Below are 27,303 nucleotides of genomic sequence, written 5' to 3'. Positions count from 1 at the left end.
AGGCCGCCCCCCGGGGCGGATCCTTCTGTGGGTTTCCTTCCCTCCAAGAGCCCGAGACAGTTAGTGCAGAAGTGGGGGTCCCGGGCCAGAGAGGGGTAAGGTGGCATTTCCGTGACGACGGCACGTGCCTGTCCCCGCAGTCCAGTGGACGGAGAGGGAGTGTGAGCTGGCGCTGTGGGCCTTCCGGAAGTGGAAGTGGTACCAGTTCACGTCTCTGCGGGACCTGCTGTGGGGCAACGCCATCTTCCTCAAAGAGGCCAATGCCATCAGCGTGGAGCTCAAGAAGAAGGTGGGCCCCCACCCCGCCGCCCACAGCCCGGGCCCCGTACAGCCGTGGGCAGAGCGAGGGAGGCCCGGGGACGGACCCAGGCGAATGCGCACCCTCCCTGCTCCGGGAGCAGCCGGGGTGCAAGTACAGCTTCCCCTCCGGCTGCCGGTGGAAGGTTCCGGTGAACCCTGTGGGGCGTGCAGCCCGGAGGTGGGGCCCGGCTCGCACACCCCCCGGGGGTTGACGGGCGGCCGCCTCCTGCCGCCACAGGTCCAGTTCCAGTTTGTCCTCCTCACGGACACGCTGTACTCCCCACTGCCGCCGGACCTGCTGCCCCCAGAGGCTGCCAAAGAGCGGGAGACGCGCCCCTTCCCGCGCACCATCGTGGCCGTGGAGGTCCAGGACCAGAAGAACGGGGCCACCCACTACTGGACGCTGGAGAAGCTCAGGTGTGGTGGGCAGGCCGCGAGGGGGGGCGGCAGGGGTGGGTGCGGGTTCGCGGCGCCCCTGCGTCCCTGCGCTTCCCTCCTGCTGGAGTTGCTTTTACAGTCAGAAGGCAAAAGCGTTAGCGTAGAATCGGCGTTCTCCTCCTACGGATGCAGCGGTCAAGTGTACCGCGCTTCCACGGAGGAAGGGGCGGATGAGGTTGACGGTGCCGCAGGAAGGCGGGCGGGGGGCCGCAGGGCACGCCGGGCGGACACGTCCTCAGAAGAGCTCGGCAGCTGCAAGCCTCTCCGCCCTGGGGCTGTAGGGATCCCAGGGGAAGACAGGGACGAGGGTCCGGGGGAGGGCCTGAGGGGGCCGGGCTGGGGGCGAAGCTGTCCCTGCGAGGGGCGTCTTTCCTCCAGCTCCGCCTGCACCCTCCCCGCGTGCTCGTCCCCACGTGTGGCTCTTACCTGAGAAAGGGGACTGAGTGAGGCGCAGGCGATGCCGTCCAAGGGAAGTCGAACAAGCGCCGCTCGAGGTGCCCCAGACGTGAGGCCCCTGCACGTAGGCCGAGCCAGGGTGGGCGGGAGGGAGCGCAGGCCATCAGGAGGGAGACAGGAGCAGAGCTAGCGAGTCCGCGGCCTCCGTGCGGGTCTTCACGCCCTGGGCTGGGCAGGGCAGGGCCAACCGCTGGGACCGTCCGGTTTGAACTTCTCTGGAGGGCTTTGGCGCACAGAGCCTGCCCCTGGCTGCCGAGCCCCTGGCTCTAGGGTGATTTCGGGCAGGGGGTGCTGGCTTGGCGTGAGTCAGACAGGTGGGTGGCGGGGGTGGGGGGTGGTTTCGGTTTCCTTGTGAGAGGTGGGCTCACCCAGGACTTATCCACTGTCTACAGGAACCGGCCGGCCCAGCCAGCAAGGCCCCACAGATGTCCCGACACCCTAAAATACAGAGAAGGAAAGCTGTAAAAATACACAGTCCTACCCAGACACTCCCGCACACACCCTCACACACTCACAGACGCCCGCACACCTCCTTTCTTGCACGGCTCGCTCACACGCTCACACACACGCTGGCACGCACGCGCACGCACACAGGTACACGCGCTCTCGTGAGATTCATGCGAGTAGATGCGCACGCTCAGGGCCCCCCACCCTCCCCGGGGCCGCGCTGTGGCGGGGACGAGCCCGTTCCTATCGCCGCTGAGCCCTACCGGGAAACGATTTCGTTCCCATTCTTCCACAACTTGTTGGTTTTCCTGGGGATGATACTTTTTGAAATGCGTCATGTTTCTGTATCCCGTCACCGATTTGCCGTCCCTTCCCTTGAGCTTTCAGGGCTCTGTGACGGGATCCCCCACCCCGAGCGTCCCCGCCGTGGCTCTGGCCGGAGCCCTCTCCGTTTCCCCTCCAGTTCCCGGCCCATCCTGCCTGCACAGATCACGTGGTGTCCCTGGGCCAGCATCGAGAGTATTTAGTACATGCTCGCCTGGAGGTCTCCTTGCTCACGGTTGACAGATTGCGAGGACCGCGCAGGGCCTGTCAGCAAACCATGCCGAACCCCGGATGACACTGAGCTGCGGCCAGAGCCGGGTGGAGCCTGCTGTCCCCAGCAGCAGAGGTGTGCCGTGCCGGCCGCTCGCCCAGGCCCACAGTGATCCCTGTTCCCCTGCAGGCAGCGCCTGGACCTGATGCGGGAGATGTATGACCGGGCCGCGGAGGTGCCCTCCAGTGTCATCGAGGACTGTGACAACGTGGTGACTGGCGGAGACCCCTTCTACGACCGCTTTCCCTGGTTCCGGCTGGTGGGCAGGTGGGCGCCTCCTTCCCTCCCTGGGCTGAGAGAGAGAGAGAGAGAGAGAGAGAGAAGGTGGTAGGGGCAGGGAGTGGGCGTCCTCCTAAGGCCGAGCGCCCTGGCTGGGCCCTGGCCCTGACATGAGGAGGGAGCCATCGAGAGGCCCTTTCCCACCTTGACGTCCCTGACCTCGTCCTTCCTGGGTCCGAGGCACCCCGCCCCAGCCACTCCTGTCCACAGACCAGTGGGCCCTATAATTTGGGGACCGGGGAGGGGAGGGAGTCTCAGTATCACCACCTACACCTGCTGCGGGGCTGTGGCCGCCGGGTTGCACGTGTCCCCGCGTGTGAATGTGTGGCTTGGTCAGGCTGAGTGACCTGGTCCTCACACGACCTCAGCCACACCTGGCGAGGATCACGCCAGTGGCTACTTTCCAGAACTTTCGGTGACCTTCCCCTGAGCACACGTGTGGTTTCTTTCGAAGCCTGGGGACGGGATGCACTTTTGGTTCTCGTGTCTCTTAAAGCAGCATTCCTGATGGTCTGTGTGTTTGGTTTTGGTTTTAAACAGAAGCCCCACCCCCGCCCTGTCCGTCCCCGCGAGTAGCTGGTGTTAACTTCTCTCTGTCTTGTCGCACTAACCTCAGTTCAGTCATCTCTGGCTGCAACAGCTACCCTCTTCTCAACACATGCATGAGCGAGCGCATGGCTGCTCTCACCCCCTCCCCCACCTTCTCGAACCCCGACTCCGACGCCACCGAGCCTGCCGAGGAGCAGAGCGTGGGGGAGGAGGAGGAGGAGGAGGAGGAGGAGGAGGAGGAGGAGGAGGATCTGCAGGACGACGTCTTTCCGGAGCACGCGCTGTGCGACGGCCGGGACCCGTTTTACGACCGGCCCCCCCTGTTCAGTTTAGTAGGAAGGTTGGTGAGGTCGAGGACGGCATGCTGGGAAGGAACCAGCTCTTTTGCGCAGGAGCACTGCTGCGGGCACAATTTGACCGCCGTCAGGGCGTGACCCCCGAGCAGAGGGTGTGAGGGAGCGAGAGGACTCCTGGCCATCTTGGAGTGTGCCCAGCAGGGAGAGTCGGGCCCCAGTGTCAGAAGAGGTGGTGCTCCCGGAGCACGGCCGTCCGGCGCTGTGCGGTGGAGCTGTGTCTACAGACAGGCCCTGGAACCCGGGAGGAGTCCCCGAGCGGGGCCGCTGGGGGGCATTTGGGAGAGTGGGGGTTTGCGTCTGTGCACCCACCACTGGCTGCAGCGGCCTCACTTCCCTCCGCCTCCTCGTGCTATTGACCTGCTATTGACCAATAGCTCCCCGCTGGGAGAAGGAGGCCAGCCTGGCAGGGGGTGGGGGGGGGAGGAAGAGCTGGCAGGGGAGGGTCTGCCTCTGAAGCCGGGGCCCAGGTGGACCTTGCCTCTCCCCGAGCCTCTCTCCATCTGAGAGTAAGGACGGTTCGCTCCTCCTGACCTCCCGGCTGTCACGGCGAGAGAGGGCACACGTGGCCCTGTGCCCTCGAGGAAGCGCCCTCGGCAGAGAGGGCTTGTTACACTTTCTGGATGGAAGAGGGAGGCCGAGGTCAGGAGGTGGAGCGGAGGCCCCGGGGAAGCCCAGACCCCACAGGCAGATGGGGCAAATGCAGCTGCCATTCATGTTTTTTACTGCCATGGAATGGAGGCAAAACAGAGGAAGGAAAGATCTAGAAACTTAGCTGCTGTAGTAAGGCACTCAGCTCATTTTGATTTTACGTACAGAAAAAGCACAAGAGGGTTTCAACAGCAGCCTTTTCTGAGTCGGAGACGGCCTTCGTGGGCTAGGCCAATGGGAGTTTCTGCAGGTTTTGACCTCGGAGCCCCAGTACTGGAAGCTGAAGGCCGAGGCTGGCCCCCAGATAACGGGTTCACACTAGGAGCCCTTGGGCGCAGACGCTGGACTGAAGGCCCACCAGCTTCTCCTGGAAGGAAGCGGCTCCCCACGGGCGCATGTCGTGGAGTCCTTCGACTAGCTTTCCGTGGGTGTGGCGTGCTGGCCTGCTCCATAAACACGTGGGCTCTCGCCCTCCGAGATGCCCTGGGTCTGGGCCTCCCGCTCCGCTGAGAGTGGGGTGTAGCCCCGGGGCCGGCTCCACGCAGGCCTCTAGAAAGCCCTGGGGGGCTCCGGCGTCAGGTAGGCGTGGGCTCAGGGCGCAGGGGAGCGAGGGCACCGGGAGAAACGGGGTGTGAGCTCTGCAGTCTCAGCCAGAAAGAGCTGGGTCCTTCCGACACTTTCCCCCTTCTGTGGATCTGAGATGTTACCAAACAACCAAATCAAACCAAGTCGTCAGCGAGAGGCCAGCCCCCCCTACGGCGGGCGGTCTGTGTAGGGCTTCATCTGGAAATGTCCCGATCTTTTTGGTGTGGCAAGAATTGGCTTCTCCCGCGCAGCAGCTGTGCAGGCCCAGGCCCTGAGAAGGACCCCATCTTTGGTTTCCTTTTATCCTTCTGGTAGCTGCTGGCTCTCTCTCTCCAAAGCTTAAGCAGAATTGGGGCACCCACTCTTGTCTCCCTTTGGAAAGGCTTTCCTGGCCCCAGCATGCGTCTCTGCACCTCACCAACCTCGTGGTTTTAGCCCTGCCTCCTCCCCTCCCGCCGCACTCAGCCCTGGCTCTGCCGCTCTGCCGTCTCCTCTCTCTCCGGGCGGGTTTCAGCCTGCTTCAAGGTGCCCTCACCCCTGTGGACGGGCCCCCCCCCAGCCTGGGGGGCTCCTCACCCACGGCCAGGGTTAGCCCCCCAGTGGCCTCTCCCTCTGGTGGTCTGGGGTGCGAGGTGAAGGAGGGAGGTGGGACGGGCTGACCCAGGCAGCAAAAGTGGCCCCGGGGGCTCTGGTTCCCCCCTCCCCCAAGAATGCTCCCTGCCCGGAACGTCGCTTTCAGTAGCTGGATGGGCAGGGAGCCCCAGAGAGGAGGGCGAGGGGCTGGCGGCCAGGGATGGCAGGCCCGGGGACGGGTGGCGGGGGCGGCGTGAGGCGGGACCGCCCGAGGGGAGTGTTTCAGGCTCTGCGTGGAAGGATGCTGACTTGCTGTGCGTCCGCATCATGTCACCTGGGCTGGCACGACGGCCAGTGCCTTGGCTCCCAGCCGGGGGCCCTCCGTGTCCCGGGCCAGCAAGGCCGTGAGCCCCTCTGTGCAGCTGGCGCACCGTGGCTGGCGGGGCCCGCTGGGCGGTGCTGAGGCTGTTCTGGCCCCTTTGCTGACGGACGCTGATGTCGGGCCGTCTGGCGCGTGTAGGGCTGTGGAGGGGAGGCCGGCGTCTGTACCAGGGTCCTCTTCCCTCACGTCCGGGGTTCTGTTGGCCAGGGTGGGCTCTGCCTGGGCCGTGGGCTCTTCCAGCCCTGGCTTGTGGAGACCTTCCAGGCTGTGCCGCCACTAGGTGGTGGCTGCTGGGCCCCAGGAGTCCCTTCTGGCCGAACGTGCCCATCACCGTGTCAAGATTAGGTCTCGGGGATTAGGGGCGGCAGGAAGGAGAGAGGGCCCAGCGGCCGGCACCGTGCGCTCTTTTGCCTTCTGGGAGCGTCCCAGCTGGGTGCCCCAGGGGACTGTGTGCATGTGCTTTAGCCACTGCTGGGTTACGAAGCTCAGAGAGGGGCAGAGGGGTGGCCGTGGACCCCCGCAGCCGACTTCATTGTGTGGTCCTGCGCCTCCAACCAGGGGGCACCTCGAGGCCCCCACCCCTGGGCAGCCCCGCCTCCGGGGAGCACATCGAGGCTGCATTTGTCTAATGGTTTGAAGTCGGAAATGGCAGTTTTTGATGCCACGGGTGTTTGGATGTTTCTTCGCCCCCGACAGGAAATCCTAAGTTGATCTACTTAATTAGCCGATCGAGCTGGTGAGCGGGACGGTGGTGTCTACCTAGTAGGGCTAGGAGCCAGCCTGTGGGTTTAAACCCCAGCTGGGGCCTTAGCTCCCAGCCCGAGGCACTTCCGCCTCTGTCTTCGTGCCTCAGTTTTGGGTCTGGGAGATGGGTACTGACAGCTCTGAGGCGAGGAAGGTGCAGGTGCTTGAACTGAGACGCGTCGTGGGTGAGGAGGACCCACGTGCTGCCCGGGGCCGTGGAGGCACCGCTGTGTCCGTGCTGGCCCCTCGTGAGCTCAGAGGCACGGGCTCCCAGGACGGCTTCATGACTTTTCCACCCACCAACGGCGTGATTGTGGCCTCGGGCACACGAGAGGCCCAGCCCCAGCCAGCGCGTGGGAAACCTCAACTCTGCACGATGCTACAAGTTCTTGAGCCCGTGGATTGGCAACATGGCAGAAAGCGTCCACCCCGAAGACGGCGAGGGGCTTTGTGCCATGAGGCCCTAAGGACAGAGCCAGGACTGGGCATGCCTGCCTTGACCTGGGCCCGGCCCTGCCCTCTGCCTCGGTCTCCCTCTGTCCTGGCCTTTGTTAGGGACAGGAGAGGAGAGTCAGGAAGCGGCAGGGTGGGGGGGGGGCACAGACCCTGAGAGCTCAGAAGGGGGTAGGGATCACCTTTGGGGTGCTGTGAGCAGCACTCTGGGTGGCCCCGAAGCCCAGAGCCAGCCCCCGTGGAATGGTCCCCAGAGCCTTCTAGGAAGGCACTCCTGGCTTTGAAGTGGGCTGGGTGGGAACAGCCTTCAGCTCTCCTTCCCGGAGGCCACAGTGGCTGAGGACCCTGGTGCCGGGCACTGTGCCCTCACAGGCCTGTGGTGGGAGGTGCTCCTCCGCTTCTGAGGGCCCTCCCGTTGGTTCCTTGGCAAGTATCGATGGGGGTGGGCAGGCCGCGGCCCCCACGTCTGTGCCCAGGGCCCCTGGGGGCCTCCTCTCTGCCTCCCAGCACGGAGCTTTCTGCAGTGGGCCCTGCGCTGGGAGATGGGGTGGGGGCTGACTTGAGGGCCCTGCAGCTGGGGGCTGTCCTGCTTGGTCCCCTTAGCTGTGTCCAGAGTGGTGGGCTGGCCAGACGGGGGCCCAGTCAAGGGGGCAGAGCAGGGTCGGGACATGTTCCCGCAGCCTGAGTTCCGGGCTCCCTCTGCCTCCCCCTCTGGACCTCAAGGCTTTGCTTTCTTTCGTGGCCGCCCCCTTCACGCACCCTCAAATTCAAGCAAAGGCCCTTGGCCAGGATTCCGGGGGCCCAGGGAGGGCAGCCCAGCACTGTCCCTGTCCGGAAGTGAGTGCTGCGAGAGGCTCACCAGCCAGCCCCGGCCAGACCCTGTCAGAAGCAAGGGGCTTCTGCTCTCTGAGTCTCGGTTTCCTTTTGTGACCAGGGCCATGGCTGGCTTTTGCCGACAGCTTCCGTGCCTAGTCTTGCTGGGTGGCCAGGGGCAGGAGAGCCCCCGCCCCTGTCGCAGTCAGGCAGACCTACCTGCACCGTCCTCAACACAAATGCTTTTCAGTGATGAGTTCCCCTGGGACAGCCCTCCCCTGGGGCATTCTCAGAGAAGGCACCTTGCTGACGAAGAGAAGGGCTCCACAAAGCCATCAGGGGCTTCCCCTGCCCCAGCGGGACATCCGGGCCCCGGAAGGCAGTGAGCCCTTTCCTCCAGCTGGTGCCTGTCTTGGCCTGGGGGGTGCCCAGGGAGCAAGAGACACTTGGCAGAGACCGCCCCCCCCCTGCAGGTTGGGACAGATGGCTCTGAGGAGATACGTGACATGGGGGCTGGGAACAGAGAGGAGGACAGGCCTCACTTGTGGAGGGAGCGGAGAGCACCGGGGTTGCCCCGGGACCGAGCGGGTGGCTGGGCGGTAGGGCTAACGGTGAGGCAGGAGCTTGGCTGGCATCGAGGGTGTGTGGGAGTCTGGTCAGAACCCCAGGCCCCGTCTGGCTGCTGTGGGGGCCGAGGGGGAAGCAGCTGGGTGACAGGTCCTCCGCAGAGGAGTCCCTCCCTCTATGTTGAGGGAGAGCTGACGCATTTGAGAGCAGAGCCAGGACGCCGCTCAGGTTTCTAACCTTCTGTAGGCAGAGGTCTGGCAGGAGCGGGGGACAAGATCTGGAGCCCACACGAGAGAGGGCCTCCGGGGTCTGGAATCAGGCCCCTGGGGCACAGCCCTTCCCCACACCTGTGGTCACAGGGGCTCCTCCAGGAAATGAGGCATGGGGCGAGACCAAGGGACTCAGCCTGGGTGGTGTCTGATCTCTAAGCAAGCTAAGAGGGGTCGGGGATGTGGTGATACCTCTCCTCCTCCTCCTCCCCCTCCTCGTCCTCCTCCTCGTCCTCCTCCTCGTTCTCCTTCTCCTCCTCCTCCTCCTCCTCCCCCTCCTCTTCCCTGTCCTCCTCCTCGTTCTCCTCCCACTCCCCCCCCTCCTCCTCCTCCTCCCAGCTCAGCCCTGGGCCATGCATCTGGGTGCCAGCACCTACATGGCCTTCAGACTGTGACCTTCCCTCCCCTCCCTCCCTCCCCCACTTCCCCTATTGCTCTCACTTCTGTCCCCACTGTGTTCTCCCCGGCTGAAGCCCTGGGACTCCCTTGCCCCATCTCTACACCTGCTCCCCCACACCTCCTGCCCATCCTCGCCCAAGCTCTCCCCCTCCCCTGGGATCCCCCACTGCCCCAAGATCCCCCCTGGAAGCCCGGGGCTATCGAAATCTGCACCTCCGAGCTGGGCCCAATGCCGGTCATGCCGGGAGGGAAGGGGAGGGCCGGGCGGGAGGCAGGTCCTGCGCCGATGTGTGAGCAGAGCTGTGGGTTCTCACCAGATGGGCCCCGTGGGCCGCCTTCCCTGTGTCAGGTGTCCCCTCGGGACGGGTGCCCCCGACCAGGGAGGAATTTTGCTCCGCGTCAGCCTGCACACCTAGCTGCGTGGCACGGGTCTCCCAGAGTCCTCTCTGTCCGGGCGGCCCGTGTGACCTCTGCGCATTGGCCAGCTCCGGGAATTCGGTGGACACCTGGGTGACGTGGCCCCTCGCCGGCCTGGCCTGCCACTCGCTGGCTGCGTGGCAGAGCCGCTCGGGATGTGAAGGGCTCTGGGCGCCCTGGGGGTGGCGGTGCCTGTGGGCCGGGGGTGCTGCCCCGTCAGCTGCCACTGTGCGCTCCCACCCGCCGTGTTCCCCGAAGGGTCCGAGAAGGAACCGAGAGCTGTGTTCCACCTTAGGAGCCCTCTGTGGGGCCCCGAGGTCAGGGGTCACTGGGAAAGAGGCGGGAGGCAGGGGGATGCCGGGCATCAGTGCCAGTGTGAGGTCCTAGCTCGGCGTGGCCGGGTCCCCAGGTCCTCCTCCTCCTTGAAGCAGGCTGAAACCTCCCTCCTCAGCTCTGATAGCGGGTATGGCCCCGCGGGCTCCGCCCCGTGCCAGCCCCGCTCCGCGCTTCCTCTCTGCCCGCCCTGCGCACGCCCTCCTCCTCCTGTGTCCTCCGCGGCCCGTGGACCCCCCTCCCAGCCCCCGCCCAGCACAGCCCTGTGTCCGTCCCGCCTGCTCGCTGCCCTGGCTGCCTTGCGCCTCGCTCTGCTTTGCAGTGTTGTGTCGTGAGCCCGGGCCGTGCTGCCGCCAGCGCCGCTCCGCGCGCACGCTGGAAAGGCCCTGACCTCTGGCCTCTGCTTCCCCCAGGGCCTTCGTGTACCTGAGCAACCTGCTGTACCCCGTGCCCCTGGTGCACCGCGTGGCCGTCGTCAGCGAGAAGGGAGAGGTGAAGGGCTTCCTCCGCGTGGCCGTCCAGGCCACTTCAGGTGCGTGTGGGGCGGCCCGGGCGGAGGGCCCCGTGGGCACCACGCAGCGGCCGGAGCGCCACCGGCCGCCTCTGTGTCTCCGGCTCCCGGCCGGCACACGGCTGCTGGCTCCAGGAGAAGCCTCTGCTGCCCAGCTCGGTGCTCCGGCCTTCCAGACGCTCCCGGGTCAGGTCGGCCGGGGTCCTAGGAGACTGTGCGGGCCGAGCCCGGGGCTGTCCGAACCCGCTCAGGTTCGGGGGCCCTCCTCCCTCCCATTAGACAGCCCCAGGTGGACCCAGAGACCGACCGGCTCCAGACCCCAGCCTGGTGCGGAGCGGCCGCTCCCCGGCGGTCTCTGAGCCCAGCACAGCCGTGCAGACTGCAGCCTGGACGGGGGCCACGACAGCCCTCAGAGCCTCTCTCCAGACTCCCCGGTGTGCCCCGCTTGTGGGCCCCGTGGCCTCCCTGGAGCTGGTCTTTCTCCCCAAAGGGTGTGCACACACCCCCTCACTGTGGGCCTGCAGAGGTGGACACCCTCTTGCCGCTGAGCCCTCCCCTCACCCCCCCGGCCGGGGTCCCGGGACAGGAGAGCCACAGAATGCCTTTGAGTCTGGGTTTGCTTCCCTGTAAATGGCATCCCGTTCGAAGCTTCCTACCCAATAGGAATGTCGAAAGATTGTTCCAGAACACAGATGTGGGCGTGCTTAGCCACCAGAAAGCTGCAGGCCAGAGAGGGCCTAGTGTTCGTGCTCTAATGGCCGTTGCTCCCTTCTCGGCCCTCGGGCCCCCAGCCCCTCCACCGTGGCCTCCTTCTGTCTCCTCCCACTGCCTTGGCAGCCTGGGCAGCCTGGGGAGATAATGAAGCAGAAAATATGCAGAAATGCCGAGCAACTCCCAGACTAGGCGGGGCTGGGCTGCTCCAGAATGCTCCAGCCACTGAAAGAGTCTCGAGTCACCCCACCCCACTTGAAGCCACTTCAGGCGGTTTTGGTTACACCTTTAGGATTCTTTTGTCAAATTCTCACTAGCCTGTAATCTCCAGATACTCTTTACAGCGCTTCCCAGTCATGTCACTGTGGTGCCGAGATCCCCCGGGGACCTGAATGGGGGAAAGGACAGAGGACGGGGATTCTAGGGACGTCTAGTGCCACAGCCATTCCTCAAGGGGGACCCTGTCTCTGTCATCTTGGAGGGGCTCTGTCCCCCTGAGCTCTTGGCCCTTTGTGACCAGCAGGAGCCCCGATGCAGCCGGTCCCACAGAGTGGCCTGCTCTATAGGCGGACACTGTGTGTATTTGGGCCACACCTGACATTCCCTGTCTAGTGGCTACAATGGAGAAGGTGCCACTTGGAAAAGCTCCGGTGGTCACAGAAGTCACACCTGTCCTGCAAGTGTCAGCTTGCAGGACCCCTCAGCACCGAGTGGAGGGGCCGGCCCCGGGCCCTCGAGCAGCTGGGGTAGAGAGCACAGCAGGGTTTTGCCCCTCCCCCCTGGAGGCCCCAGAAGAGGAGGTCAGGGCCCCTGGATTATCTGAGAGGCCTCCCAGGGGGGTGGCTGGATTTGGGGTTGGGGAGGCTGACGGAAGCCAGGTCTGGGGGGTGTCCCTTGGGAAACAGTGGGAAGGCACAGGACGCCATGAAGGAAGGCAAGTGGGGGGGGCGTGTGGGGAGCAGGCGTGGGAGCTGAGCGGGGGCTGCCTGGGGTCTGGGTGGATGACGGTGGAGTCGAGATCAGGAGGACCCCACGGAGGGGTCTTGCCCAGTACGGCTCTGCTGGTGCAGCCGAGTCTGGGGAAGGGCGGGGGTGGCCAGGACTCAGGGAGACGGGCAGTGGTCATAAGGCTGGTTCTGAAAACACAGAGCTGTGGCCCCATCAGAGGAGGCTGTGCTGAGGATGTGGCCCCGCCTGGGTCCTAGGACAGCACAAGCGGGCGACCGGGGTGCCTGGGACGCGTCCTCCTTGTTCTGGGGCTGCGGTGGGTGGCACTGGGGATCCCCCCCCCGTGTGGGCCAGAGTCTGTTCCGGCTCCTGTGCCTTCCCCCCACCTGGCGACCCCGCCTGGCCCTGCCACTTCCCCCTGGGGGACGAGCTGGGCCCCGACCGTCTGCTCTGTCCCCATTTCAGCTGATGAAGAGGCCCCCGATTACGGCTCTGGCGTCCGACAGTCAGGAACCGCCAAAATCTCCTTTGATGACCAACATTTCGAAAAGGTGCCGTGAAGGGTTTGGCCCGGCTGCCCAGCACGAACGCCGGGGGCAGCTGTGCAGCGGGCCCCGGGGCCTCCTGTGTTCCTTCCTCTCCTTCCAAGCCCCAGGCCTCGTGGCATGTCCCCCTGTCTCTCACTGTCTGACTTGCCCTGGCCCACTGGGTCTGTCTCTGTCCTCGCCACGGCCTCTCCGGGGTCTGTATCTGCTTTCCCTGCCTGGGCCGCAGCTGCAGGCCGGGACACAGAGCAGGTGTGCACCCCCAGACGCCGAGATGCCTCCACCCCACCCCCCTTGTCCCCTCCTCGGGCTTGCTCTCCTGGATGCTGTTTCCACCAGCATCTTTGCTCTCCGCCAATATCCCACTGAGAGCTAGAGGGCCCCTCCTCACTGTCTCGACATCGGGTGCCGGGCTGCCCCCGGCCCGGTCCTCCCTCAGAGGAAAGTGCTTTCCACCTGGGCTCCCCTTTCTACTCTCAGGCCAGAGGGTGAAGGAGGGGGAGGGTCCTGCTCAGGGCCCCAGACCGGGCTTAGCTCACAGGCCGGGAGGCTCCTTCCCTCTCCTTCTTTGGCTCTTTCCTAACCTGCCCCCACCTGGCCACCCGTCACCCCGCCTGAACTGCTCCCCCGCTTTGCCACTGCAGCCAACACAGGCCACGGCAGCCTAGGAGAGGCCGAGGGAGGTGGGCGCCTGTCTAGGCGGGGGCAGGTCTGCAACGCGGTTCCACAAAGGCCCTGACCCGACTCCGGGGCCCTCAGTGGGCCACAGTGGCCTCACCTGGAGCCGGCTCCCCCTGACTCTGGCCCCCAACCCACTCAGTTCCAGTCCGAGTCCTGCCCCGTGGTGGGGATGTCCCGCTCCGGGACCTCGCAGGAGGAGCTGCGCATCGTGGAAGGTCAGGGCCAGGGTGCGGAGGCAGGGCCCTCGGCCGATGAGGTCAACAACAACACCTGCTCAGGTAGGTGGCCACACCTGCCCCGGGGCCTGGGGCTCTGGGACACGGCCCCCGCCCCGCTGTGGCCGGGGAGGCTGTGAGACTTTTCCACGAGAGAACACCGCGTGGGCTCCCCGCCTGACGCCGGGCTCTAGGCCTCTGGGATGCTGCCACATTGCTCTGCCCTCGGCCCCCTGCAGCCGTGCCTCCAGAAGGCCTCCTCCTAGACAGCCCTGAGAAAGCCGCCCTGGACGGGCCCCTGGACGCCGCCCTGGACCACCTGCGCTTGGGCAGCACCTTCACCTTCCGTGTGACAGTCCTGCAGGCGTCCAGCATCTCTGCCGAATACGCGGACATCTTCTGCCAGTTCAAGTGAGCCCCGCGCCCCCTGCTGGCTGGGGACCAGGGCGGGCGCCTAGCACCCCGGTGACCCCCGCCAGTCCCCGGGAATGGGTCCCCGTCCCGTCTCCTGCACCCCGCCGAGCATCTCCTCTAACTCTGCAGCTTCATCCATCGCCACGACGAGGCCTTCTCCACGGAGCCCCTCAAGAACACGGGGAGGGGCCCCCCGCTGGGCTTCTACCACGTCCAGAACGTACGTCCTGAGCGCCCCCGCCTCTGCCCCCCTCCCGGGTCTCTGGCTTTGCGGGGCCTCCCCGGAGCTGAGCCGAGCTGTGGTCACTCTCCGTCATGCCGTCTCCCTGTCCTGAGCCCCAGCCGTGAGCTGGCGGTGCCCGGGTGTGAGGGCACGGGGCCTCTGGTGCCAGGCAGGGCCGTGGAGGCTCCTGCTGGACAGTCGGGGCCTCGGTGGGCTGCTACCTGGGGGTAGGGGCAACCCGGGGGGCAGAAAGGAGCACGGGGGGTCCGGGGTGCCCCATGGGGCGCCGGCCTGCTGCCGGGGAAGAAGAGAGAGAGGCAGGGCACACAGAGGGCATCGGAGAGGTCAGGGAAGCTGCAGGTGGGGCACGTCCCAAGCTTGGCTATGGGAAGAGCGGGACTCGGACTGGAGTGGCTCCGTGAGGCAGGAGAATGTGGCCAGCCAGCCGGGTGGGGGGGGGAGATGCGCTCCACTTGGCCATAATGAATGCCGCCGGGGGGCAAGGCCTCGGGTGCCCGCCGAGGAGCGTGGATTTGACCCTGAGCGGTGCGGCCTGTGGGTGCGGGCTGTGTGGCCCAAGCAGTCACAGGCCCCGCACCCAGAAGGGCCCCACGGACCGGCCCGTGCTGACGCTCAGGCAGCAGGGAGCTAGTGATTTCTCAGCCAGGGAGGCCGGGCCAGGGGTGAGGGTGTGCAGCCTCCGTTCCTGGGCTCTGGAGCAAAGCCTGCGCCCTGGCGGCCTTGACAACCAAGTTACTGCCTCTCGGCCTTGGAGGCCGGAAGCCCGAGATGCAAGTGTGGGTCGGGTCGTTCCTTCAGTGACCGTGAGGGGGACTCCGGGCCGGGCCTCTCCTGGGCGGATAGATGCGGTCTTCTGTCTGTGTTCTCACACAGCCCTCCCTCTGTGCCTGTCTTTGTGTCCTCATTTCCCCTTTTCATGAGGACAGTCATACCGGATTAGGGCCGCCCTAATGCCCTCATTCTAACTTGGGATTATCTCTCTGAAGCGTCTAGGTCCAGCCACAGGTCCTGGGCATTCAAGCTACAACATAGGAATTGGGGGAGGGGGGCACATAACTCTCAGGGAGTGGGCGAGGGCCCAGGAAGGCTCAGGCCAGGCCACAGACCTTCGTCCCCTTGCCAGCCCGGTGTTCTGAAAGGGCACTCTCGGGGGTCCGGCCTTCAGGGGTGTGATGGGAGGGGAGGCGGGGCAGGAAGGACCAGGTGAGGAAAGTCACCCCTTCGTGGGCAGAGGTCGGGCCCAGCCGCGGTGTCCAGTCTGGTTCTCCGCAGAGGCTGAGCGCTTACCTCTGCAACCTTCCTTCCCTCTCTTGACTGTGGCGTGGCTGCGGCCTCCTGCCTGCTCTCCTCATCCACCAGATCGCAGTGGAGGTGACCAAGTCCTTCATCGAGTACATTAAGAGCCAGCCCATCGTGTTCGAGGTCTTCGGCCATTACCAGCAGCACCCGTTCCCCCCGCTCTGCAAGGACGTGCTCAGGTCAGCAGCCCTGGGTTGGGGGGGCTAGGGGCCCTCTTCCCAGACCTCATCCAGCCCCCGCAGGGCATGGGCCCTCTCCACCTCCCAGCCAGCGAAGCCGGCCTTGCCCCAGACAGGCCTGGTAGGGCGGCTACAGGACCCATGGGCCTCAGATGCCCATTTTCCCTGATGATGGGGCGGCTGGTTACCCAAGGTCAGCGGGACCCAGAGCAAGTCAGAGACATCCCTTCGGGGATGTTTCTTAAAGCAAGTTTCTTAAAGAGTACTGCCGTCTGGGCCCAGACCCCTGCGGGTATGGGCCATGTCCCCAGGCCAGGGAAGCGGGCGTTGGGCGGGAGGACGGCCCGGGTGGCCCACGGGGAGACGGCTCCTGCTGCCTGCTCACCACTCCACTGCCCGGCTGTCCCTTCCCCCGGAGTCCTTGGCCCCCAGACTGAGTGACGGAATATCTTTCCGTCTCCCTCATTCCACGTGACCTCTGGGGGACTCTGAGGGTAGGCCAGGGTGTCCCTTCTGTGGTCCCCACCCCCCCACCTGGGTGCAGGGAGAACGGCACGTGGCTTCTGTGGTATGGGAGCCTCTGGCCACCTCTGCCCCCCTCTCAGCTGTCCTGGGGACCCGGAGCTAAGTGGGGCGTCCCGGGTGGTAGAGGAAGAGAAAAGCCGTGAGAGGTACTGGTTCCGGGGGGGGTGGCCCCAGGAGCCTCGTCTGTCCTCGGGAGGGCCAGGGGAGGCTCTGTCCTGGAGGCCCCTGGATGGAGAACCAGCATTCTCGCCCCGTTCTCCTGGACTCGTGGGACGACCCAGGCAAGGTCTGGGGTCCCCAGGGGCCCTCCTTCCCCATCCAGGCTGCTGGAGGGCCTGAGCCCGGGGCCTTTCCTAGGCCTTGGGAGGCAGGGGTCAGGCGGAGGCTTGGAGCGGACCGTGCCGTGACCGCCCTCTGCCAGCCTCCTGCCCTTGGCTCCCTCTCCAGCTGGAGGGTCCCAGAGACGCCACCTGCAGCCGCCTCACAGAGGCTCTTCTTCCTCCACAGCCCCCTGAGGCCCTCACGCCGCCATTTCCCGAGGGTCATGCCGCTGTCCAAGCCAGGTAGACGGAGCCCTCCTGAGTCCCCCCCGGGGGAGGGAGGTGCCCACGCTACCCTGGACGCGTTCCCCGCCCCGGGCCTCCTTCCTGAGCGCGCCCCCAGGACGTGGCAGGTCAGGTCTCCCATCAGTGGCTGCCTCTCTCTCTCCCGTCCTCCCCCAGTGCCTGCCACCAAGCTCAGCACCCTCGCGCGGCCCTGCCCGGGGCCCTGTCACTGCAAGTACGACGTGCTGGTCTACTTCGAGATCTGTGAGCTGGAGGCCAACGGCGAGTGAGTCCCAGCGCCTGCCGGGGTCGGCAGGGCTCCAGGTGGTGTACGGGGCACTCTGGGCTCCGGGCCGGACCGCCTCACCTCCGCCAGAAGGCGGGGCTGCTTTCCCTGCCGTGGCCCTTCGGCTCCTCGGGCGGGGGCCGCGTGTGTCTGCGGGGCGGGGCCTTGCCTCACGCATCTCTCTCTTCTAGTTACATTCCTGCGGTGGTGGACCACCGCGGCGGGATGCCGTGCATGGGGACCTTCCTGCTCCACCAGGTGCGGAGCGCTCCCCGGCCCTGCCCGCCTCCTGTCCCTGCCCCGCCCCATGTGACCCCCAGACCATCTGACCGTGTCCTCTCTCCTGGTGCCTGGCAGGGTATCCAGAGACGGATAACCGTGACACTGCTGCACGAGACGGGCAGCCACATCCGCTGGAAGGAAGTCCGAGAGCTTGTCGTGGGTGAGTGAGGCGGGTGGGGGCTGCCTTGGGGGCTGGGACTGGGCCGCTGGGAGCAACGGGGCCCCACCCTCTCCGCCCCGCACCGTCCCGGCCAGGCGGCTGACTGCTAACCACAGCTCTGCCCCTGATGCCGTGTGACTCTGGCTAAGTCGCTTAACCTCTCTGTGCCTCTCTGAAGAGCCTAGGAAAGGAAAGCTCGGACTAGGGTGATGATTCCAAACTTCTATGCAATCACCGTGTCAGCTCACCAGGGCTGCCGTGACACAGCACCACAGACTGGCAGCTTAAACAGCAGAAAACGATCCTCCCGTAGACCTGGGGGCCTGAGTCTGAGGGTGTCAGCAGGTGGCCATGCCCCCTCTGAAGCCCGTAGGGGAGAGCCCTTCCTGGAGGTTTGTGGGGAATGTCTGTCCCTCTTCGGCTTGGGGACCCGCCGGCTTTAATGCTTCAACTTCACGTGGCCTCTTCCTATAGAAGAAGCTACATTCGGGCCTGCTTCCTCCATTGTGACCCCATCTCAACTGATTATACCTGCCGAGACCCTGTCACGAAATAAAGTCACGTTCTGAGGTCCTGCAGGTTAGGACTTCAACACAACCGTTTTGGGGGGAGGACACAGTTCAACTCCTGGCGGTCACCACGGCTCTTAGACGGTTTTCTTCCATGACCTCACGCTGTGAACTCTTTGGTCTACTAGAAGAGTTTCTCGGCTGAGCTATAGACTTTGTCCAGTTTTCATTCAAGGACACGGACACCTGTCCGCCCCTACCCTTCCTGGATTGATGGATCCCTCTGGAAACCCCATCCTGGGCATTTCTGTGGCCAGAAGGGCAGCAGCTGCAGGGTGCCGTCCCTGGGGCTTGGAGAGGGGGTTCCAAGGGTGCAGGAGCGGGGACATGACCGTGAGACCCATCGTGCTATGCCCAAAAGCGCAGAGCTGTGGACAAGGAGGTTCTGGGGGCCCAGGACAGATGCTTTCTTTTTAGACATCTCGTATCTTTTTTCACTCACACGGTGAAAGGCTGGAGCAGGCGAGCCAATCCTCATCTCAGATGTCGTTTAGGGCCGGCGTGGACAGTGAATCGACTTAAAGAGTTAGCAGACACCCGGCCAGCGCGTGGACCGGATGCAGGCAGGAGTGTGTGTCCCGTGTGTGGGCAGAGAAGGGGAGCTGGTGAAAGGATCTGGGGAGATGCTGGTGTGAACGCCAAGGCCCCCGCTCCACGTTGGGGTGTTTGGGCTGTGCCTCTCTGGGCTTCATAAACCACACGGACCGGCGAGCGGGCTGGGAGCGAATGGGCTCCGGGCCGTCGCTCTTGCAGGCGGAGCACCTGGCCAGGCTCGGAAGGGGCAGAGAACCTCTGCGGAAGCACGCGCTCCAGGGGCCGAGCAGGGATGAGGCTGGCACTGTGGCGAGCTTTCTTCCGGCAGCCGAGCCGTGGGGCACTCCACCTCCAGCCACGGGGGCACGTGCTGGAGATCACTTCTTGGGGAGCCCACACCTGCCTTCTCCCAGAGCCCAACGGTTGCAAGAAGGTTCCAGGAAGTGGGGCTAGCAGCTGCCGCGTGTACAGACACAGAATCCTGGCCGGGTCCCGGGCTCTGCCTCACCTCTGTGTGGGGGGCGGCACACAGGGCTTAAGGAGAAAATGTAGTGCGTGTGTGTCCCCTGAAGAAGCATAGTATTCAACCTAATGCTACCAGGGCAGGAAATTACTAACGGGGTCGCCAGCGGGATTCCTGACTCACAGCGGATAGGACCACCACCCCAGTGTGGGCGGCTTAGAGGCTTCTGTTGGAAATGTGCCCTGCAGGGAGAGATCTGTGGCCCAGATAGTGTCCTCCCTCCCTCCCTCCCTCCCTCCCTCCCTTCCTTCCTTCCTCTCTTTCTCTCTTTCTCTCTCTCTTTCTCTTTCTTTCTTTCTTGAAGGGAAAATCTCTCCTTATCTTGCTAAGATTTTCTTTTCCAACGAGAGCCTGTACATTCTAGGCCGAGTGTTTGGAATCTATCAGTTGGGTGCAAGAGAGACAGACCTTGAGAGTGTCTAAGCTGAAAAACTCCAATTATGGGAGGAACGACGGTGGAGTGATCCACAGGGTGCTCACGCCCGGGCTGGTAGCAGACCTTGCCATGGGCTCCCTGTCCGGCGCTCTTGTGGGCACGTGGGGAACCCGCTCCCTGATGCGGTGTCACGGTTCCGGAGCCCTCGCCCAGGCAGGGACCCAGCACCCCCTTCCGTTATCCTGAGAGGTGACTGAGCCCATGGCCTTTCCCATAGGTCGGATTCGAAACACACCAGAAACTGACGAGTCCCTGATCGACCCCAACATCTTGTCTCTCAACATCCTCTCCTCCGGCTACATCCACCCGGCCCAGGACGACCGGTGAGTCCCCTTGGGGTGACAATGGGTTCTGTTCCCAGCTCCCTGGAGACAGGGTCCAGGTCAAGACCCAGGGCGTGCCCTCAGCCGACCTGGCTTTGTAGGGTCCGGTACGTGTCCAGCCCCGAAACTTTTGGGCCTTCCTTTCCGACACCTCCGGAACAGGTGCGGGACGGGCAGGCTCGTGGCCTCCACGTCCTTTGGTGTGTTTGTCTACACGTTGTCCCATCACTGGCTCTCGCATTCGTCCGGCCTGTCCATTCGGTCACCTGGTGGAGGGGCAGCGGGACTCGGGGGTTGGTGAGCTGGGTTCTCTCCTCAGGAGTTTTGGGGGGGCAACACGGGGTGGTGCGCAGACAGGCGGTCCTGAATCTCCCCGACCACACTGCTGTGGGTGAGTCTGGGGCTCTGGCCGGGGTCCCTCGGGCTGGGGTCCTGGATCCGCCAGGCACCATTTGGCACGCGCTCCTTGTCGCTGGGCTATTCCTTTCCGAGCTTGTGGTTAATGGCCAAGACTCAGCAGCCCGGGCAGCCCCAGCCCCGCCACATCTGGGACAATGGTCGGGATACGCAAGCCCCCAGGGACACCCTTAGCAGCCCCCCACAAGCCAGCCTTGTTGAGGCTTGCCGGAGGCGAGGGGGCGGGAGGTGAGGGGTGGTATCTGAGGACTGACGGGGCGGGGGGCGGGGGGAGGGCAGCTCCTAACTGCCGAGAGCTGCCCTGTTGGTGGGGACGTGGGCTTGGCTGTGTCTGAGATGCCGCTTTCTAGGGACTTGGGGGAAGGATGAGGTGTTCCAGAGTGCTGGATGGCTGCTGCGGAGGGCTAGACCTGGCCCAGAAGCAGAAGCTGAGAGTTGACCCTTGGAGTTCACACTCTGGGTGTCCTCACGGGTTCCTGTGACAGTGTCTGCAGGAAAAACTTCTTTGAGGGCTGGATGTGCTCGGAGGGGACAAGGGACCCCACGCTTGCAACGAAGGCTGGGATCCGTAAATGTAAAAGGACCTGAGGGAGTCGTCCTGTCCTGACTCCCGGGTCCAGACGGAGCCTGGGTTCATCATGGACGCCCCAAGGAGTTGGCTGTAAGGGAGGTACCCTCAGTGTGGGCAGTTGGGGGGCTAGGAGTCCAAGACCCCCAGAGGGGCAGCTGTGACTCATTCTAGCCCTGCCCAGGAGCCTCCCAGAAGAAATTCCGCTGCCCTCACGTCCAGGGGAGGGAGGAGTGGGATGCAGAGTGCCGAGGGGGTTCTCATGATGTGCAGGCTGGGGGGCCCCTCTGAGGCCGTGAGAATGTGTCAGAGGAGGCCTGATCCCCAGCCACACGGGGCTGCCTGCAGGGATGTGGGGACCGGGACCCCAGAGGGGAGGGTGCCCCGGGACCGCCTGTGCCATTGGGGAGGGGTCTGTCTGCCATGCTGAGTGACCTCAGCATCCCCCTGGCCTCTGACCCTTCCTTTGCCCAGGCAACTTCTAGATTTTGGGGGCAGAAATGGAGTGGGGGCAAAACCAAGCGAGTGGGGGTGGGTATGTTCCCTCTGGGCCTCCCTCCCTGCGCGGTCTCTCTACACTGAGGACCGTGTTTCTGCGTCTTTCCATTGTCCCGCCAGCCTGGCCGAGGGGCCCTTGGCTCTGGGCTACGTCCCGGGGTAGCTTAGGAGGCTGTGGCTCCCGGCTGGACCTCAGGTCAGCAGGGCTGTAGCTAAATAGGTCCACCTATTAGCTAAATAGGTCCCTAGAGGCCCAAGGACCCGTCACTGATGGGGCTTTGGTTCCGCTTCCTGGGAGCTGTGGCAAGTGAGGCTGGCCTCGGGGCAGCTCTGGGGTCCACTGGCCCTGTGTCTTAGGTCAAAGCCCTGGTCCAAGGGTAGAGGAAGGCCCGTCCACGGGGCAGGACCATAGACCTTGCCAGAGCTGCTTGGGCCTCAGGCTTGGCTCCTGCCCAGGCCAGTATAGCCCCAGGACTGCTCTGACCCCCCAGCTTTGCCCCCAGCAAAGTCCTGGGGACCCTCCGCACCCGGCGGCCCAAGGCAGGTGCCATCCCGAGGCTCCGCTGGCCAAGCCAGCGGGCCCCTTCCCGAGAATCTTCCTCTTCCCCAACCCTGGCTGATGTCCTCAGAGCCCTGTGATGGGCCGCTTGGGTGCCCCTGCTCCCCCTGGAGACGCTGGGGCTCGGAGACCCCAGGCCTGGCTTGGGCCGAGGGGCTCGGGCTGTCCTCATGCTTTGCCACGACCTCGGCCTCCTCCGCTGCAAGGCCCCACACTTTGCTCAGAGTGGGCCTGTTGCCGCAGACGGCTGCCCTCCCGCTGTCCCTCCCCTCGCTGCCGCTGCCCTGCCGCCCCGCTGCCCGCTGTCCCGCCGCCCTGCCCCGCCGCCCTCACTAACCTGTGATTGTTTGTGTTTTGCAGGCAGTTTCTTGATTCGGACATGCCTAGGTATCATTTGTGCCCCTTGGTTTTATTCCAGCCTCTCTCCTTCCCCAGACCCACAGCCCTGACTTTTAATTTCGGCTTTTTGATCCCTTCTACACTCGCCCCCCTTTCCCTCCTGTTTCTCCGTTTTCTTCCGTTTTCTTTCCTCGGAATACTTTTTTGATTTTCTCTGTTGCTTCCTCTTCCCACCCCCTCCCTCCCTCTTGGCTGAGCTCCTTCCCGTACTCTTGATTTTGGCTGCATCCGTAGTTTCCCGCCCGCCCCTCCGTAGACACTGGCTGGCCTCCTGCTCCCCCCACCCCTGAGCCTTGCCCGCCCCGCGCTGACCCACCCCTGCCGGAGCAGGAGCCGGTGCCCCCCCGCATGCAGGCTGGCCGCACCAGCCCCACTCCCTGCAAGGTGAAAGAGAAAAGGGGGAGGAGGGGCCGGCGCTGGGCCCGGGACGGGAGGGCAGACGGGTACCGGTCCTGCAAGGGACCTCTGCACCATACCCTCCGCTGCTGGGCGGTTGCCCGGCCAGGCTGGCCACCACACACCGTTTGCAAGTAGGTGGGCGGTGAAGTTGGGAAGGGCCCAGTAGGTCTCGGGACTCACCCGGGTGGCCCCAGGTCCAAACCCCCCGGAGGCAGGGGTTCCCGGGCAGGGGATGCCCTCTCTGAGTTGAGTGGGGCCCCTGCCAGTGCCCACCGGGTGCAAGGGTCAGTGAGGCCCTGGGCACGGACAGCCTCAGAGTTCCTAATCAGGACCGTCCCTGAGACCCAAGTCTGTTCTGGGCAGAGGGTCAAGGTCGTCTCCCTCCGGGTCCTGTGGATTGTGGTCAGAGCTCCGTGGTGGCGGTCTCCCAGGACAGCCGTTTTGAAAGGCGAAGTGAGCGGTTGGAAGGCTTCCGGCAAACATTTGAGCCTTGAGGCTGCATGGTAGCTTGAGCCGGGTAGGGGTGGTGCCTGCTCCTCTTCTGGAAGGAGCCCCAGGGTGGGGCAGGGGGCACGGCAGGACTGAGTCATGGCCATGAGGGTCACTGTGAGTGTGACCCGGGCACTTGGAGCCTAGGCCCCCAGGGAGGGCGGCAGGCTGTGGTCCCGCCGGTGTGACCCTCGGGGCGCACTCGAACATCGCACCTGTTGGATGAACCCATCTTTTCCAGAGCCTTCTGCGGGCCCTCTGGGGACCCTGTCAGGGGAGAACTAGGGTGGCAGTGGCTGCCCCAGAAAAGGGGGCACGGCCATGCCGGCCGGAAGGGACCTGTCTCTCTGGGCCATGCGCTGGAGGAGGTCGGGCGGGGAGCTGGGCTGGTTAAGGCCGTGTGGCTGCTCTCAGAAGGCTCTGGGCTGGGAGCCCCTGGCTCGGGTTCCTCCCCTGGGCGGGACCCAAGTTAAGGGCTGTTTCCTTGACGAGTGGAGACCTCCAGGCTGGTCGGGGTGAGGGCTCGAGGGGGCGTGACTGTTTTGTGCTCGTTTGAGCTGCCACAGCCAGCGCAGTAGGCTAGAGGGGTGCTTGCTGGTCCTCAACCCGCCCCCCAGACACAGACCTTCCAGAAGGTTCTGGGGAGAGATAATGCCCCGTGGCCAGGGGGAGGTGTGGCACCAGGAAAGGGAACCAGTTTTCCTTTCCGGCAGGGCTTTCTTTGCTAGCCCCCCAGCGTCATGAGGCCCTCACCCCTGCACCTGAGCGGGGAGCACAGTCCCCCCAGTTCCAGAAGAGGGCTCACCGGCCCCAGTGGGCTTGGCCTGTAAGAGGAGGCCTAGGGCACTGAGAGCGAAATGGAGGTCAGAGCCCCAAGACTCGGACTTGTGCCTTCCCCACAGGGCCCGGCTCTACGGGGCAGGGAGCCACCGTGGTGGCGGGACCGGGGACTGGCGGGACCGTGGGAGGTGGCGGAGGGAGGGTCTTGTCCCACGTGTGCGGCGTAGGGCGGGGACCGGGACAGCCTGGCAGTGCCCTCCTCTGGCCGAGTGAGTGTGGACAGGTGGCAGAGCCTTCGGGAACCTTGTTCTCCTTCCCCCTTAGAAAGGGGATAATTTCGCCCCCGCCTGAATGGCCGTGACACACGCGGGCTGCGACGTGAAGCTCTGGGAGGGCGGCTTGCACACAGCTTTGCACCTGTGGGTCTCCTGCTTGTCACCCGTCACCTGTCACCCTCGCCCCCTCATCCCTCACCCCCGACCGCTTAGCCCTCACCCTGCATCCCCTCACCCCTCGCCGTCATCCCCTCACCCCTCACCCCTGACCACTTATCTCTCACCCGTCTTCCCATCACCCCTCACCTCTCATCCCCTCACCCCCTCACCCCACACCCCCCACCCCTGACCACTATCCCTCACCCGTCATCCCCTCACCCCTCACCTCTCATCCCTCACCCCCTCACCCCTCACCCCCGACCACTTATCCCTCACCTCTCATCCCCTCACCTCCTCACCCCCCACCCTTCACCCCTCACCCCCAACCACTTATCCCCTCACCTCCTCACCTCCTACACCCTTATCCCCTCACCCCTCATCCTCTCACCCCTCACCCCTCATCCCCTCACCTCCTCTCCCCCCACCCTTCACACCTCCTCACCTCCTCACCCCTCCTTATCGCCTCACCTCCTCACCCCTCATCCCCTCACCCCTCACCTCTCATCCCCTCATCCCTCACCCCTGACCACTTATTCCTCACCCCTCATCCCCTCACCTCCTCACCCCCCACCCTTCACCCCTCACCCCCAGCCACTTACCCCTCACCCCTCATCCCTCACCCCTCACCCCTCATCCCCTCACCTCTCATCCCCTCACCCCTCACCCCTGATCACTTATCCCTCACCCCTCACCCCTCATCCCCTCACCCCTCACCCCTGACCACTTACCCCTCACCCCTCACCCCTGACCACTTCTCCCTCACCCCTCATCCCCTCACCTCCTCTCCCCCCACCCTTCACCCCTCACCCCCAACCACTTATTGCCTCACCTCCTCACTCCTTACCCTCTTATTCCCTCACCTCCTCACCCTTCACCCTCTCATTGCCTCATCCCTTACTCCCTCACCCCTCACCATTTATCCTCTCACCCCTTCTCCCTTCACTTCCTCGCCCCTCACTCTCCTACCTCCTCACCCCTCACCTCTCATCCCCTCACCCCTTCATCCCCTCACCCCCTGCCTTCATCCCTTCGTCCCTTCACCCCCTCACCTCCCCACTTCCTCGTCCCCTCAGTCCCTTAATCCTCTCATTTCTCCTTTTCCTTCTGGTCCAAGGACTCTCGCACGGCACGGTGGGTGAGGCCGCTGAGCCTTACATGTGTCGCGTCAGGCGCAGCAGAATCCCCAAGGCTGGGGTGCAAGCCCGTTGCCCTGCTCCTAGCTGTGTGACCGTGCTGGGGTCACGCTCCTCACCGGACACGAGGGCTATCTCGGCTGCAGTCCGGGGGGCTCCGTCCTGGAAGTCTGCCTGTCGGTTCGCCGTCCCCAGGGCCACTCTTGAGAGTAATTCTCTTCTGGAAACGGACTTCCTAGAGCGTATGAGTTTCTTGTTGAAACTTTGAGCATGGGTTTAATTTTCAGATTCTCAACAAACCCGTTCACGTCAGGATGCCCACCTGGCCCGCCCACTAACCTGCCACAGCTGAGACACTTGTCACAAGCGCCAGGTGCAAGTCACAACACGGCTGTCCAGATGTCCAAATAGGCCACGTGCAGCCGGCACGCGAGAGTCCCATCGGGAATGCCCAGGCCCTGTGTGCTGGGAGCCCCGACCTCCCGATTACCCTACCCTGGCAGTCCGGCCCCACCTGAGCCCCGCGGGGACGTGCGCGGGCGCACAGCCCGTTGGGTTAGGCAGGGCAGGCGTGGGGGCTCCCGCGTCACAATCCGAGGGGAGATGAGACACCTGCCCCAGTCCTGGCCGGTGTAGCCGCTGAGACTTTCTGAGCAAGAGTCGACACGGACAAAACATTGTAGAGCGTATGACGTTTTCTCCGTCGACAAACTTTTTAAGTGAGTTTTTGGTTTTCCCCACATGGGTCCTCCCTTGTTTGAGCATCAAGCTCCACGTCCCAGCACTCCATGGGGGGTGGTCCCGTTTCTGGGCCCCTGCGGCCCCACTCTCGCGCGTGGCTAGAGGAGAGCCGGCCGAGCGACCTCCCAGCCTGGGACCCCGCCCCACCCGGCTTCAGCTGCCCTGTGTTGAGACAGGGCCGGAGGCTGCTGGGCCGGACCGGGGATGTCTCCGAGGAGGGGGCGCCTTGATCCTGAGCCCCGCAGTCGGCGGCGGAAGGATCTGTGCAGGGCGGCATTCTCCTTCCAGAGGGAGGGCCCCGTGGGAGCCCCTAGGGCTCTGCCGTGGGCCAAGCCTTGCCCTGCCCGCTGCTCTTTCTACACAGGGGTGGCCCGGAGAAGGGCCGTGGGTGGGACCTCAGTGGAGGAGGGACACGTGCTCCGGCCTCTTTCCCCAAATGGGCTGGATCCCGAGGGCCCGCGGGCTGGTGGGGTGGGCCAAGCCCAAGGGGAGGCGCCGGAGTGGGCTCAGGGGCTCCACTCACGAGGTGGCCGCATCCCGGCGTTGCGGCCTCAGCGGGTCAGTGGGTTGGGGGTGGGGCCTGAGAATCCGCACTGCTAACAGCGCAGCGTCCCGAGTGGTGCTGCCGCTTCGGGTCCGGGGACCCCACGTCCGGGCTGCACGGTTCCCCCGGGAGTTGTATCTGAGGGACTGACTGGCTGGGTGTCGGGTGGGGCAGAGTGAGGGGTGCTGTGGGGAATGGGGCTCTCTTCTGGGGGTGACCTGACGCCCAGAGAGATCTCCAGAGTCCTGCGCCTGTTCACCAGTGGGGGTCCGGTATGGTACCCACGGCCTCCCATGGCATCCTGGCTCACTACGGCTCCCTCTCTGGCTCTCCGGGTCTTAGTTTCCTGCTTCCTGATCAAGGGGGCACCCGTCAGCGGTTCCCACGCTGCGTCCTGCAGGCCTGGTGTCCTACGTGGCTGTCTAGGTCCCACATCGGGGGGGCCACCGCCCTCTGCACCCCAAGCACACCTGCCGTCATCTGGGCGGGACCTCCCTCTGCAGAGGCTCCAGGGGCTCGGGAGTGTTGTCGGGGACCCTTCCTGCCTGGGGCTCCGGGGTCTGGCACCCACGGCTGGCTGGGGACTGACCAGTGGTTTGGAGCCAGCTATGGGCAGCAGCTTGGCTATGCCAGGTCAGACCCTGGCCATCTTGGCACCTGGGGAACGGTGCGGTGAAAGGGGCCATCCTAGGCTGTGGACGTGGGCCCAAGAGGGTCCCCACCCCCCATCACCTCGTACGTGAGACCCACAGGTCCAGGTGTTCGGAGGGATTCTTGGTCACTGGAGTCTCATCAGGGCGAAAGCCTGA

At 64.8% G+C, this 27,303-nt stretch overlaps 1 protein-coding gene across 18 annotated transcripts in view; it reads left to right on the top strand.

Moving 5' to 3' along the window:
* The window catches only part of KIF1A (kinesin family member 1A), a 100,973-nt gene that overhangs the window by 60,465 nt on the left and 13,205 nt on the right, over positions 1-27,303 (top strand). For 6 of the 18 annotated variants that reach the window (XM_023259987.2, XM_023259986.2, XM_023259985.2 and 3 more), the window contains 14 exons: positions 141-289; positions 539-717; positions 2,366-2,503; positions 10,017-10,135; positions 12,239-12,324; positions 13,139-13,277; positions 13,454-13,625; positions 13,758-13,848; positions 15,232-15,350; positions 16,383-16,438; positions 16,598-16,706; positions 16,898-16,964; positions 17,064-17,148; positions 19,428-19,533. In XM_023259987.2, the coding sequence (XP_023115755.2) occupies positions 141-289; positions 539-717; positions 2,366-2,503; positions 10,017-10,135; positions 12,239-12,324; positions 13,139-13,277; positions 13,454-13,625; positions 13,758-13,848; positions 15,232-15,350; positions 16,383-16,438; positions 16,598-16,706; positions 16,898-16,964; positions 17,064-17,148; positions 19,428-19,533 (1,615 nt within the window). Of the gene's footprint in view, positions 1-140; positions 290-538; positions 718-2,365; positions 2,504-3,131; positions 3,405-10,016; positions 10,136-12,238; positions 12,325-13,138; positions 13,278-13,453; positions 13,626-13,757; positions 13,849-15,231; positions 15,351-16,382; positions 16,439-16,597; positions 16,707-16,897; positions 16,965-17,063; positions 17,149-19,427; positions 19,534-21,935; positions 21,963-27,303 lie in introns of all 18 variants that reach the window. The other 12 variants (XM_045034732.1, XM_045034731.1, XM_023259984.2 and 9 more) reach the window with 5 other exon arrangements.

The sequence above is a fragment of the Felis catus genome, chromosome C1 (assembly GCF_018350175.1).
Source record: "Felis catus isolate Fca126 chromosome C1, F.catus_Fca126_mat1.0, whole genome shotgun sequence".
Lineage (NCBI taxonomy): Eukaryota > Metazoa > Chordata > Mammalia > Carnivora > Felidae > Felis > Felis catus.
Note: the sequence above shows the minus strand (reverse complement) of the source record. Positions and strands in the feature narration are given on the sequence as shown.